This window comes from Penaeus vannamei, chromosome 39 (assembly GCF_042767895.1).
Source record: "Penaeus vannamei isolate JL-2024 chromosome 39, ASM4276789v1, whole genome shotgun sequence".
Classification (NCBI taxonomy): domain Eukaryota; kingdom Metazoa; phylum Arthropoda; class Malacostraca; order Decapoda; family Penaeidae; genus Penaeus; species Penaeus vannamei.
Window position 1 is genome coordinate 22,766,488 of NC_091587.1, and position 15,160 is coordinate 22,781,647.

Here is a 15,160-nt window from a genome sequence, read left to right on the forward strand (position 1 = left end):
TCACCATCACCATCATCATCATCATCACCATCTCCATCATCATCATCATCATCATCATCATCATCATCATCATCATCATCACCAACACCACCACCATCACCATCACCATCACCAACACCATCACCACCTCCATTACCATCACTATTACATTGTGCAAAATGCGGGGTTCTTGTGACAGTTCTTTTTAGGCTCATCTTTTTGATTAGGTGCATAGGCCTATTGTGCTGGACATGCAACCTTTTATTCATTCGTGCGTGCATACGCTTACATTTATACATCGATGTATTCACACAGGCACGAACACGTATACTCCCACGCACGCGTACACACACACACACAGACGCACATACATACACACAAACACGCATGGATACAATTTCACTCCGAATAGAGACACACAACCCTATTTTCTTTTTTCTTCTTCTTCTTCTTCCTTGTATTCTTTTTCTTTTCCTCCTCCTCCTCTTCCTCGTTAAACTAATCAAAATAGTGAAAGGCAGTTTAATGTTGATCACCTTTGTGTGGTTTGACCCCGAATGACCCCGACTGACCTAGCTACCCTCTCGGTTAAAATTCTTTTAAAAGTCTTTGTTTTGCACTTCATTATCACTTGTCATTCTCTTACACTTGTCACTTGTCACTCGTTTTCTCCTTTGAGGTTGCCGTGTCTGTCATTTTTAACTGCATGTGTCGTGTTTTAGATTTTTTTTAGTATTATATTACTTCGTTTTATTGTTTTTTTCTAATTATTTCTCTTTTTATCCTTGATGGAAGTTTCCTTGCACTATAAATAATAAGTTCTTTTTTGGGCTTCAATTCCCGAGTACAGAGACCTGTGGCGTGTTATTGGTGGCCCGCAGTAAATGACCTTTTTGCTCTTCACTCCCATGCCGGTTCCCTCTTGCCCTTCTTTGTGGTATAGCAGAAAATTGCCATAATCAAGCAGTCAATCAGCTAATCAACCAATCAATCAGTAACGCTTCTTTTGCGATCGGAACCAGCTATCTCTGCCCCGAGAATAAGCTATGTTGTTGCAATTTCCCCCGCCCTATTCTTTCAGGCAGAACCAGCTGTCTTTGCCCCGAGAGTGAGCCATCTTGTTGCTATTTCCCCAGTCCTCCTCTTTCAGTCAGAACCAGCTGTCTAAGCCATCTTTGCTTTATTCTCGTCGTTGTTAATTCTCTCCCCACTCTCTTCTTTCAGCCAAAACCAGCTGTCTAAGCCATCTTAGCGTTATTCTCCTCGTTGTTAATTCCCTCCCCACTCTCCTTTTACAGTCGGAACCAGCTGTCTGTGGTTCCGAGTTGCGTGTGCCGTCTGACGTCGCTGAGGGTCCTGGACCTATCGGGGAACCGCCTGGTGAGCCTCCCCGAGGAAGTGGGCAACCTGTACAACCTCATGGACCTCGATGCCTCCTACAACCAGCTGGCGCACCTCCCGCCTGCCCTCGGGGAGCTGGATATGCTCCGCAGGCTCAACCTCCGCAGGAACCTCCTACAGACCATCCCTTCAGGTGGGTGTCGCTGAGGGGCGCGAGAGCCTCCTTTTTAGTACACGGGAGGGAGTTCGTGTTGTGGGTTAGTGCTGTGGTTTCGTGGGGGGGGGATGTTGGTGTTGTTCAAGTTGATTAAAAAGGAAGAAAATAATGAGAGAGAGAGAGAGAGAGAGAGAGAGAGAGAGAGAGAGAGAGAGAGAGAGAGAGAGAGAGTGGGAATGGGAATGGGAATGGGAATGAAAAGAGAACATGAGAACGAGAATAACATAGAGTGGGAAAGAGAGTGAGAGGGTGAGAGAGAGAGAGAGAGTGGGAAAGAGAGTGAGAGGGTGAGAGAGAGAGAAAGAGAGTGAGAGGGTGAGAGAGAGAGAAAGAGAGTGGGGAAAGGGAGAATGGGAGAGGCATGGCAGCGAGTGAGGGAGATGAGAAGCAGTCGTTATCTGAGTGTGTCTTTGTCGTGTGACACATCCGCTGATAAGCCGCGTCCTCACCGTGGCCGACCCCGGGTACTGCGTCGTTCGCTTCTTCTGTCACGTGATGGCTGCTCAGACTTATTTTTGTGTACTATGGCGTGAGCGGGAATAGGGCCTAGGCTTTTATATCGCTAAGTATCTCTTACATCTCATTAGTATATATATTTTTAGGATGATTTTCGTGATTGGATCGAGTTAGTGAGTCTTACGTAGTATATATATATATATATATATATATATATATATATATATATATATATATATATATATATATATATATATATGTATATAACATTTATAGCGGTTCATTTTTTTTTATTGTGTCATGGTAAGCCTGATGAACGGTTTATCGCTAATACAAAGGTTTTTATTGCAGTCTGTTTTTTAAATGTTACTTATTATTTTTTACTGATGCTTAATTGATAGAACTAATGTTATCACTAGTTATTTAGGGAAGACTATTTCGAAACGGAGAATTGGCCTTGTAGAAATGCACATTTGGCATATAGATCCAACCGTTTACATGGCTCTACGGAAGGGCTGTCGAGTGTCTGGTCCTGGGATTTGAATTATGGCATCTACTGACCCAGTTTTGTGGGACAGGGAGGGAAGGCGAGAAGAAATGAGAGAAAGCGAGAGAGAAAAGAGAGAGGGGGGAATTTCAAGTTAAGGAGGGAGGAAGAGAATGAGAGGAAGAATGAGGAAGAGTTAAATAAGGAATAAGAAAGTTCAAAAGAAAGGCATGTAGATGTGAAAGACAAATATAAAGAAAGGAATGGAAAAAAAGAAAGGCAAAAGAAAAAAAAAAGAATGGAGGGGAGACTAAACACAAAAGGAAAGAAATGAAGGAAAAGGAAATAAAAGTATCGGTTTTCGCTATTCCATTATTCCTTTCGTCTCCTCGCCTCGTTCCTATGGCTGGCTTCGGGAAAACCGGGATCCGTAGGTGGTGCTTCACAGGCCGCACAGGACGCGCTCTCCTCCGGTCACCCTGGGGACGGGGTCGGGAGGGGGGACCTGCCTACCTATCTACAGACAGATAGACTGATATTAGGGGTACATTTTGATGTTTTTTTCACTCACGATCTAACCAGATTTCAAACCGGAGCTCGTTCGCAGAAGACGGCGGCAGTGCGAGTGCGCGTTCATCCCGGCGGGCGGCGCGAATGTCACGGATCCACGTATTTCTCTCTCCGTCAGCTATCCGTTCCTGCTCGGAGTGACATCACGACCGAGGCGGATGTGAGCCAGATGTGAGGGAGTGAGGGAGAGGGTGGGGGAGTGAGGGAGAGGGTGGGGGAGTGAGAGTGAAGGAGTGAGGGTGAGGGAGAGGGAGTGAGAGTGAAGGAGTGAGGGTGAGGGAGTGAGAGTGAAGGAGTGAGGGTGAGGGAGTGAGAGTGAGGGAGAGGGTGAGAGTGAAGGAGTGAGGGTGAGGGAGTGAGAGTGAGGGAGTGAGGGTGACATGAGGGAGTGAGGGTGAGGGAGAGAGGTGAGGGTGAGGAGTGAGAGGGAGTGATGGAGAGGGTGAGGGTGAGGGTGAGAGTGAGGAAGAGGGTGAGGGAGAAGGTAAGAGGGTGAGGGAGAGAAAGAAAGATCAGGCAGACGGACAGACAAACACGGACGTACGGAGAGACGGATACAAACAAAGCGACAGACGAAGACAGACAGAAACAAACCAATACAGATTGACAAAGACAGACAGACAGACAGATAAAGGCAGACAGAGACAGACAGACAAGCAGAGACAGACAGATAAGCAGAGACACAGACAAGTAGAGACAGACAGATAAGCAGAGACACAGACAAGCAGAGACAGACAAGCAAAGACAGACAAACAGAGACAGACAAACAGACAAATAAACAGAGACAGACAAGCAAAGACAGACAAACAGACAAACAGACAAATAAACAGAGACAGACAGACAGAGAGACAGAGACAGACAGCCGAGCAGCAGCGAGGGCAGACGCTCCGTGCCGCCCGCCTCGCCGTCGTTTTTCATCCTTCTCGCCGCGGTTCGAATCCCCGAGTTCCTGCCACGGCGTTTTGTCTCCGTCATGCCCTCGATCCGCGAGATGCCGCGGGACGTCACGATTTCTTTGTTTTTCTTGTTTTCTGCTTTGCTTCTTTGTTTTTCTTGTTCTCTGCTTTATTTCTTTGTTTTTTTTCTGTCTGGGGGGCTTTTTTTATTTTTATTTTTTGTCAGGTGATGTGATTTTTTTTTCGGAATGGCATCGTCACTGTAATAATTTTTGATGTGGTTGTTATTGCTACTGCTGTTATTATGGATTGTTTTGGTAGTTATTCTTGCCCTTGGTTGTATTAATATTGCTGTTGTTGTCTTTGTTATCTCTCGTGGTGTTGGGTTTTTTATTTATTCAGTATTTGGTTTCCAACCGCGTGCGGCACATTTTAAATAATTAACTGGCATAATTCAAGCAAACAAACAAACAAAGGTGTCGCTGTTCGGTTCAAGGACACGAGCGAAAGCGAAGTGAAGTGACGTGAAGCGAGGCGCGAAGTGTGTGATACGGAGCCCTCCTCTCTCCGTGAGATCGACTGCGTGTGAGGATAGCGCATGAGGGGGGTAGGGGGTGGTGGGTAGGGGGTAGGGCTCATGGGGGGCGGGTTTTGATTTTTTTAATTTATTTTTTTTTTGAAGTAGTGGGTGAGTTTTTTTTTTTTTTTGGGGGGGGGATGGAGGTAAGAAAAAAATTGCTAATCAGAGAGGAGAGAAAGAGAGTAAGAGAAAGGAGGATGGGGATAGGGATGAGGTAATGGTGGAGAAGGAGGAATAGGAAGAGGTTAGGGAGGAGGAGGAAGAAGAAGAAGAAAAGAAAGAAGAAGAAGGCCAACCATCGTTTTTAGCGAACCATCGAGTTGAGATGTATCCCCCTGGACTAGCGGTTAGAGAATCCTTTAGCGAACCACTGGCGGTGCCTTCCCCCACCCCCACCCACCCGCCCACCCACCCACCCACCCACAACCCACCCACCCCTGTTGTTAGTCAAGGGGATGAAAGGGAGGAAGACTGGTCGGTGAGTAGAACCTGTATGCGCTGGTTCCACCGCACTCGGCGGGCGTTCTCCAGCCATGACCACCGCGTGGCGACGGTGACTCATGCTGTCCTCTACTCTCCCTTCCGCCTCTTCCTCCCTTTCCTCTTCCTCATTCTCTTTGTTCCCTCGCTCTCCTTTGCTCTTTCTTCCCTTTCCTCTCTCTCCTCTTCTTTGTCCCCTGTCGTCGTCGTCGTCGTTGTCGTCGTCCTCCTCCTCTTTCTCCTCCTCCTCCTCCTCCTCTTGCTTCTTACTCCCCCTCCCTCTTTTCTTCCTCATTAGAAAGGATGAGGGGGGTAATGAGAGGAATTAAAGATAGAACAAAGTGAGATTGAATGCTGAAGAAAGTAAGAAATAGAAATTAGAAGAAAAAAAACTAATTTTCTTCCCTGTGCTTCCATCTGTCCCACTTCACGCAGCAGCAAACGCCGCCCAAATTCCGTGTTCACGATTCTGTTAAACCGAATTTTGCCGAGTGTATGTTCACCCCCACCCCTTCCCCCCACCCCTCTCCCTCTTCGGATGAACGTCTCGCGTTGTGCCGACTCATTGTGGTGTACATTGTATAATTCTCTAGGTTTTTGTCTATTGGGAAACGCAGGTTGTTTTGAGTTGCGTGACCTGCTTGGAATGGAAGCAGGGGCGTTGCGGGACCTGCTCGGTGTTAAAGCAGGGCAGGTGGGTGCCGTGTTGGTGCCAGCTGACGTGAGGGTCGCTGGTGCCATGCTTACCTGTTGATTGGAGTGCCGATGGATAGGTTCTTGTGCCTGGATGGTATGGCGATGGTGCCAAGTTTACGTGGGCATAGTGGTGCCAAGTTTGTACCTGTAGATGCGTTTGATGCTTAGAGATTAGGAGCTTATGCCAATCTTACATGATAGTGATGCCAGGTTTTCCTGGAAGTTAATGGTGCCATGCATGTATAGGAGTTAATGGTGCCAAATATATCTAGGTGTTAATAGTGCCAGATATGTCTAGGATTTAATGGTACCAGATATGTCTAGGATTTAATGGCGCCAGATATGTCTAGGATTTAATGGCGCCAGATATGTCTAGGATTTAATGGTGCCAGATATGTCTAGGATTTAATGGCGCCAGATATGTCTAGGATTTAATGGCGCCAGATATGTCTAGGATTTAATGGTGCCAGATATGTCTAGGATTTAATGGCGCCAGATATGTCTAGGATTAAATGGTGCCAAATATATCTAGGATTTAATGGTGCCAGATATGTCTAGGAGTTAATGGTGCCAGGTATATCTAGGTGTTAATGGTGCCAGATATGTCTAGGTGTTAATAGTGCCAGATATATCTAGGATTTAATGGTGCCAGATATGTCTAGGAGTTAATGGTGCCAGGTATATCTAGGATTTAATGGTGCCAGATATGTCTAGGATTTAATGGCGCCAGATATGTCTAGGATTAAATGGTGCCAAATATATCTAGGATTTAATGGTGCCAGATATGTCTAGGATTTAATGGTGCCAAATATATCTAGGATTTAATGGTGCCAGACTTACCTGGGAGACGATGGTGCCAGGCCTCGCAGCAGACATGCAAAGGTGCCAACCATGAGCCCAGACAGACGGCCGGTAAATAATATAATAACATGACTATCGACCAGAACAAGGTGGCGGGTGGCTGAGCAGACGGCTGGATGAGGGATGGGGAGGGAAGGGGAAGGAAGGAGGGAGGAGAGAAGGGAAGGAGAGAGGAGAGGAGTGAAGGGAAGGAAGGAAGGAGGGAGGAGAGAAGGGAAGGAGCGGGAGGAAGGAGAGAGGAGAGGAGTGAAGGGAAGGAAGGAGGGAGGAGAGGAGGGAAGGGAAGGGAAGCGAAGGGAAGGGAAGGGAAGGAAGGAAGGAGGAAAGAGAGGAGGGAAGGAAAGAAGTACGAAAGAAGAGAGGAGATAAGGGAAAGAGGGAAGGAAGGAAGGAAGGAAGAATGAAGGCGCGGAACAGAAGGAAGGAGGAATGAAGGGGCGGAACAGAAGGAAGGAGAGACGAGAGAGAGGCAGGAGCGGAAGGAAGTAGAGAGGAGAGGGGAGAAGGAAAGGCGAGGAAGGAAGGAGAGAGGAGAGAAAGAAAGACCTGAAGGAGAATGAAGGGAAGGAACGAAGGAAAAAAAAGGAAGGAGGGGAAGAGAGATAGGGAGAAAGGAAGGAGGTAAGCAAAGGAAAGTTAGAGAAGGGGAAGAGAAGGAGGGAAGGAAAGGGAAGAGGAAAGGGGAAAACAATGGATAAAAAGGGTGCCTTTCTTTCTGTCTTTCTTCTCCTCCTCCTCCTTCTTCTTCTTCTTCTTCATCTTCATCTTCATCTTCATCTTCATCTTCATCTTCATCTTCATCTTCATCTTCATCTTCATCTTCATCTTCATCTTCATCTTCTTCTTCTTCTTCTTCTTCTTCTTCTTCTTCTTCTTTTCTCCTTCTTCTTCTTCTTCTCCCATCTCCTCCTCCTCCTCATTCCATCCCCATTCCCCTCCCCCCACCCCCTCCTCGTTTCCGCATGTCACGTACGCCCGCCTCACACTCACGAGGAACCGAACCCGTTTTCGGTCCTACGAGTCGGGTCGGGTGCGAAGGAGCTGCTTTTCGCGTTCGTTACGTCATTTGCGTCGGTCCGTCTGGTCCGGTCCAAGGTTGCGTCGCGGTGGGGGTGGCGGGGAGCCGGGGAAGGGGAGGGGAGCCGGGGGGAGTTGTGTGGGTGGTGGTGGAAGAGGGTGTGGGTGGGGGTGGAGGGGATTGAGTGGGTGATGGTGGAGGCGGAGGGGGTTGTGTGGGTGGTGGTGGAGGGGTAGGGGGTTGTGTGGGTGATGGTGGAGGGGTTGTCTGGGTGGTGGTAACTGTGGGGGTGGTAGGGTGACATCAGCTGTCCCCGTGTCAGTCTGACGCTAAATGATTTAGGGACAAACACTGTGGGAAGTCACCAGACGGACGCATATCAGCTGACTTTGGGGCAGACGCGGATTGATTTAGTGAACAGACAGAGAGACGAGAGAGACAAATAGATAGAGATAGATAAGAGACAAATAGACAGGTAAGGACAGATAGAGACAGACCGACAGGTAAGGACAGATAGGGACAGACAGAAAGACAGACAGACAGACAGACAGACAGACAGACAGACAGACAGACAGACAGACAGACAGACAGACAGACAGACAGAATGTCAGTCAGTCAGCCAGATACAAACCACAGCCACAACCACGAAAACAAACAAACCGACTCCCTTCGCTTCGCCTCCTCATTACCGACATAACGAAACCACGAGTTCTAACCGATCAGCCCAGACGAGCAACGAGAAGCAAGAACGGAACACCACCCCCAAAAAACGAGCATACCCCCCCCTCTCTCTCTCTCTCTCTCTCTCTCTCTCTCTCTCCCATTCTCTCTCTCTCTCCCCCCCCCCCCCCATTCGTGTGAGTGGGGCCAGTTAGCAATCGTGCCAATGTTAGGCGTCGACCGGGAGGGGGAGGGGGGAGAAAGGGTAGGGGATAGGGAGAGGGGGAGGGGAGGGGAGGGAGAGGGGAGGGGAGGGAGAGGGGAGGCGGAGGGGAGGGGAGGGGAGAGGGGGGGTTGGGGAGGGGGGAATCGATACCGTGCACGTCAGATCGGGGGAGATAACGCAGGCTGTCGCTCACACTCGCGATAACGGGCGCGGGATGTATGTGTGTGTGGGGGGGGGGGGAAGGGTAGGGGGTAGGTGTGAATGGGGAAAGGTGGAGGGGGTGAAAGGGGAAGGGGATAGGGGGATGGGAATAAGGGGAAAGGGAGGAGATAGGGGGAAAGGGAAAGAGAGGGGGATTGGGAAAGTGGAAAGGGAAAGGAGAGGAGAAATGAAGGAATTAAGGGTATTTGGGAAGAAGGAAGGGAGGAGGAAGAAGACAGGTGGGAAAAAAAACTAAATGAGTGAGTGAGGTTAGACGAAGACAGGAAAGCTGGGGGGAGGATGAGAAATAGGACAAAAGAAATCATACACGAGAGGAAACAACAAGAAACAAGGAAACAAGAGTGATGTGATAACAAGGACAAAGAAAATGGATGAAGGCCTAAAGGCCCAGTCACCGCCACGATCCGCAAAGCGCGTTCGAACCCGAGCCACCGGCGGCGCTGCGGATAATTGGCCTCCGAGGCAGCGTTTATTTTTCGTCACGCCGGGAAGCTCGTGACGTCACACCGCTGCCGGAGGAGTTGGTCACGCGATGCTCGAGTGTCGTTACTGATTTCATAACGCTTGCAAGCACACCTGGACACTGATTCGTTATTCCGCATACTTGCCGTTCTTGAAAAAAAGGGTTAGCAGTGGCATGCAACGCCGACTTCCCCCCGTATTGTTCCGTTCATTGCACCCGTTATTGGGTCAGTCGACGCGGTGGAATCCGTTTTAAAACTTTCTTTTTCGATTCGGAATATTTGGTTTGGTATTTGGCATGCGTGGAAATCGTCTCGAAATATCGCCTTCATTTCCATGGCAGTTTGACGACAATTATTCTTTCGCGTTCTGGTTGCATATTCAGCAGCGCTTTCCGCCAAAATCCTATCCTTGATTGTTATGCTGACCGTAGGATGGAAGTCGTAATCTGTCTCTCATGTTGATTTATTGCATCCGAGGGCAAATAGAGGCGGCACGTGACCTATTTCGAGTCAGGTCATCCGGGATTTGGGCGTGTTTACAAGGCCCCTGATCCCGGTCGACGATTCCAGGGATATCCTTGTTTCGCTCGCTCTATGATCCTGCTGTGCGGTTGCTGATTGGTTGGGGATGTATTGTGGAAACGGTGGCGTTGTGTGGTGACGGGGTGGAGCTTCGTGTGGGGGTGTGGGGTGTGGTGTGGTGGACTTGGTGCGGTGTAATGGGGTAGAATGCAGTTTGGTGAAGTGCAGTATTATATTGGTTTTATTATAAGGTTTTGCGGTGCGGTAAGGTTAGGAGTGGTGGAAAGTGTGGTGTACATTATGGTGTGAAGTGTTCCGTGCGAGATGAAGGGATGTCAGGACCCATAGAGACTCTGGCGAGGCGTGGGGGCGTGTGCTGAGCTCTGGACATCATGCTGATGGGGGCGGTTGTCTGGTGTCGGGATGGAGACGCCCGTTGGAGACAGTGACTAGTATTTTACACAGAACGTAGTAGTTATCAACCATTATCACTAGTGTTTTTCTAGCCTGGGTCTCCATAGAGGTGAAGTGTGACCCGTTGTAGGTAAGCCCCCCCCCCCCCAAACCGCCCCAGCCTACCCCTCTCCCTTCCTCTTCCTCCTTGCAGGTCACTGTCGCCACCTGCGACCTTCCAGGAAGGAATTATCGCCTCAAATTGTCATTGTCCTTTCGTCGCCTTGCAGATGGGTGAAAGAAGAAGCGTTTTTATTGAATAGAAGGGTAATAAAGATGTGTGATAAGGGTATGCGCAGCTAGGAACAAAAATGGAAATGCACATTACCCTGGGCATGTAACTGTTGCGGGCATGACTCACCATGTACTCCTCTCCCCTGACACCCCCCCCCCCTGTGCCCTCTGCACCTCCGCCCACCGCCCACCGGCCGCCAGGTGGGAGTTGCCATTTAAGGCTCACTCGGACAAAGGAAACATATGGCGACGCCTTGCTTTTCAGGAATTTGGTTGTGGTTTGAATTGCCTTCTGCCCGGATCAGTGGTCCCCTTTTTTGTTTGTTTCGAAAAGAACGACTCCAGAATGGCTGCTGATTGTTAGCCGGGCTTGTATCTGCTTGTTGGACTTGCGTTGTGCCGATTCCGCGCCGCAGTGCTGTAACACGTGGGATAACACATCAATCACGGTGTTTTTGTATTCCATGGAGTCCTGTTGTCGGTCGTCGGAAACACTGCGTGGCGTTGTACTGTTTGGGGTCAGTTGTGCGGTTCATGGCCAGGGGTCAGGCGCGGGCGGGGGTCATGCAGACACTCCTCGGCAGTTTTATTCGTTAACAATGGAACTGCCACGGGGATTCAAGAAGAAATAAAGGTTTTTATCGTTTATTCTTGTCCTCGCAAATAAATAAAGACAAGTAAAATGATTCTGAGGAAGGTAGGCTTGGCAAAAAATAAATAAATGAAAACATAAAAAAGTAAAAAATAAAGAAAAATAAAAGTAAGTAAACGAAAAACTGCAGATTTTAAGTTGCCATTTTTTGCAACAGTATACATGCAAGCTCCGTCCGTCCAGATTCCTCTTTTGTGCGCAATAGATATATCAATATTTGCGGTAATGAGTCACCTCCCACTAATCGACGATGTTCATGAGTAAAGGGACGGGGATGTCGACTCAAGGGCGGGACAAGGAGAAGAGGAGAGAAGAGAAGAAGGGAGGAGGAGAGAGAAGAGAGATGAGAGGGGAGGGGAGGGGAAGGGAGAAATGAGAGGGGAGGGGAGAGATGAGAGGGGAGAGAGTGGAGAAGAAAGAATGAAAAAGAGAAGAAAGAGATGAGAGGGAAGGGAAAAGATGAGAGGAGAGAGAGGGGAGAGTGGAGAGATGAGAGAGGTGAGAAGAGAGAGAGAGATGAGAGGAGAGAGAGTTGAGAGATGAGAGAGGTGAGAAGAGAAAGAGATGAGAAGAAAGAGAGATGAGAAGAGAAAGAGATGAGAAGAGGAAGAGGGAGAAGCGAGAAGAGAGAAGAGAAAGGAAGAGGGAGAAGCGAGAAGAGAGAAGAGAGGGGCAGAGGGAAAAGGCAAAATGAGAAGAGCCGAACTGAGAAGGGAAGATAGGGAAGAAGGGGAAGTATGAATCACCCAGTGTTGACCCCGCTGTAGGCTGGTTCGTGTCGGTCCGCGTGAGAGCTTTGTCACGGTGAGGTCGCGGTCAAGGTCTGTACTCACACCTCGGTCGCGGTGGCCCTACCCGGCGGGCCTGGGCTGAGCATCGCAACTGATTGTTCCTTTGGAGAAATAACCGGTTGGATGTTTTGTCGTGCTATCATTTGTTGTTATTATTATTAATGTTATTAATGTTATTATTATTATTATTATTATTATTATTATTATTATTATTATTATTATTATTATTATTATTGTAGTTGTGTTTTTTGTTGTTTTGTTGTCATTATTGTTCAGATGAATATTTTTTATTGTTATTATTGTTATTATTAGTGTTACTATTATCGTGATTTTATTCTTATTACCGCGGGTAGTCGAGGTCGGGTAAAGATGTGCGTTTTGGGCAGTTGGGTTGGTGCAACGGCCGTAAATTGCGGATATTCTTGAAGTTCGTTTTTTATGAGGTCGGGACCGCGGCATTTTTGTTTTGTTTATGTACTCTGGAAGGCGGGCAATTTGAATGAATAAGCACATCGCATTAAAATTCCCCAGAAATTGTTGCATTCAGGTTGATTCACAATGCATGAGTCAGCCGTCGAAATATGCCGTAATGGGCCCGAACATTAACCAGCGGTGATAAAAATGTCGAGTAAATTTTACTGAAAGGTCTTTGCGAACAATTGTTGCATCCGATGAACATGTTATGATGTTATCTGCCCAGAAATCGTAGTTTTTGATAAGTTGGAGCTTTTAAACCTGTTAAGCAGTTTATTAGTAAAATAAATGCCACTTACGAATCAATACCATTGTTATAGTTGGTCAGGAGTAAACAAAAGCACTGTAAAATTAGTAGATCGCATAAACTGTCATTAAATATCAGCAGTGTTATCTGGCTCCGGTTAAGATTCTCCAAACTTCCAGTACCTCAGTATATGAAAACAATCACATACATCATTGCCTCCTATTCACCTGGCCTGTTACAATGTCTCCAACATATCTTACCATTCATCACAATTATCTATTTTTTCACCCTCTTATCTCCTCCCCCTAACCCACCCCCCTACGTCTTTCCTCTTGTCATTGCAGAGTTGTGTTTCCTCCCCCTAACCCCCCCCCCACCACCACCACCACCCGTCTTTCCACTTGCCATGTTCACCCTCTTATCTTCTCCCCCTAACCCCCCCCCCCCCGTCTTTCCTCTCGCCATCGCAGAGTTGTGTTTCCTCCCCCCAACCCCCACCCCCCGCCGCCTTTCCACTTGCCATCGTCGCCCTCTGAGCTCCTCCCCCCTAACCCCCCCCGCTCTCTCCTCTCGCCATCGCAGAGTTGTGTTTCCTCCCCCTAACCCCCACCCCCAGCCGTCTTTCCACTTGCCATGTTCACCCTCTGATCTCCTCCCCCCTAACCCCCCCCCCCGTCTTTCCACTTGCCATGTTCACCCTCTGATCTCCTCCCCCTAACCCCCCCCCCCACCCCCGTCTTTCCACTTGCCATGTTCAGCCTCTTATCTCCTCCCCCCTAACCCCCCCGCTCTCTCCTCTCGCCATTGCAGAGTTGTGTTTCCTCCGGCTGGTGCTGCTGGACCTGAGTGGCAACCGCATCGCCATGCTGCCCACCGAACTCCGCTTCATGTCCTCGCTGGTGACGCTGAGCCTGGACAACAACCCCCTGCAGCACCCGCCCGCCAATGTGAGTGCGGGCCGCGTGCGTTTCGGGGAGGCCCGGGGCGTGGGGTGGGCGGCGGTAGGGGTCTTGGGAATAGGTGGGGTGGTAATAGCAGCTGTAGTGATGGGAGTTGTAGGAGTAGTAGTAGGAGTAGGCGTAGGCGTAGGAGTAGTAGTAGGGGAAATAGCATTATTATTATTATTATTATTATTATTATTATTATTATTATTAGTAGTAGTAGTAGTAGTAGTAGTAGTAGTAGTAGTAGTAGTAGTAGTAGTAGTAGTAGTAGTAGTAGTAGTAGTAATATAATAATTTTACATAATACCATTGCAGAATACCCTTATTTCTAAACTTTTTTCTACTACTACAACTACAACTGCTGCTGTTGCTGCTAATGTGCTGCTACTACTACTGCCCTGCTAGTAGTAGTAGTAGTACTACTACTACTATTACTATAACTACTGCTACTGCTACTGCTACTGTTGCTGCTACTACTGTTACTACTTTTCTACTCCTCCTCCTCCTCCTCCTCCTCCTCCTCCTCCTCCTCCTCCTCCTCCTACTACTACTACTACTACTACTACTACTACTACTACTACTACTACTACTACTACTACTACTACTACTACTCATACTACTACTACTACTACTACTACTACTACTACTACTACTACTACTACTACTACTACTACTACTACTACTACTACTACTACTACTACTACTACTACTACTACTACTACTACTACTACTACTACTACTCATACTACTACTACTACTACTACTACTACTACTACTACTACTACTACTCATACTACTCATACTACTACTACTACTACTACTACTACTACTACTCATACTACTACTACTACTACTACTACTCATACTACTACTACTACTACTATTACTACTACTCATACTACTACTACTACTACTACTACTCATACTACTCATACTACTCATACTACTACTACTACTACTACTACTCGTACTACTACTACTATTACTACTACTCATACTACTACTACTATTACTCATCCTACTCCTACTGCTACTACTACTCATACTACTACTACTACTACTCATACTACTACTACTACTACTACTACTACTACTACTACTCATACTACTACTACTACTACTATTACTACTACTCATACTACTACTACTACTACTACTACTACTACTACTACTACTACTACTACTACTACTATTACTACTACTGCTACTACTATTATTACTACTACTACTACTATTACTATTACTACTACTATTACTATTACTACTTCTACTATTACTACTACTACTACTACTATTACTACTACTACTATTACTACTACTATTACTACTACTACTATTACTATTACTACTGTTACTACTACCACTGTTACTACTACTACTACTAATACTAATACTATTACTACTACCATTATTACTACTACTGCTATTACTACTACTATTACTATTACTACTACTACTACTACTACTACTACTACTATTACTACTACTACTACTACTACTACTACTACTACTACTACTACTACTATTACTACAACTATTGCAGCTGCTGTACTATCTCTACTACTATTACTACAACTATTGCAGCTGCTGTACTATCTCTACTACTATTACTGCTATTACTACTGTTGTTATTATAAGAAATTGATTTTCAAGGTATTCTTCAACATCCATATTATATATTATTCAAATC

The 15,160-nt window shown here is 47.0% G+C and overlaps 1 protein-coding gene across 10 annotated transcripts in view; it reads left to right on the forward strand.

The window, feature by feature from the left end:
• Positions 1 to 15,160, forward strand: part of Lrch (Leucine-rich-repeats and calponin homology domain protein) — a 248,791-nt gene that overhangs the window by 210,614 nt on the left and 23,017 nt on the right. For all 10 annotated transcript variants that reach the window (XM_070116915.1, XM_070116918.1, XM_070116919.1 and 7 more), the window contains exons 3-4: positions 1,278 to 1,513; positions 13,337 to 13,473. In XM_070116915.1, the coding sequence (XP_069973016.1) occupies positions 1,278 to 1,513; positions 13,337 to 13,473 (373 nt within the window). The remainder of the gene's footprint in view (positions 1 to 1,277; positions 1,514 to 13,336; positions 13,474 to 15,160) is intronic.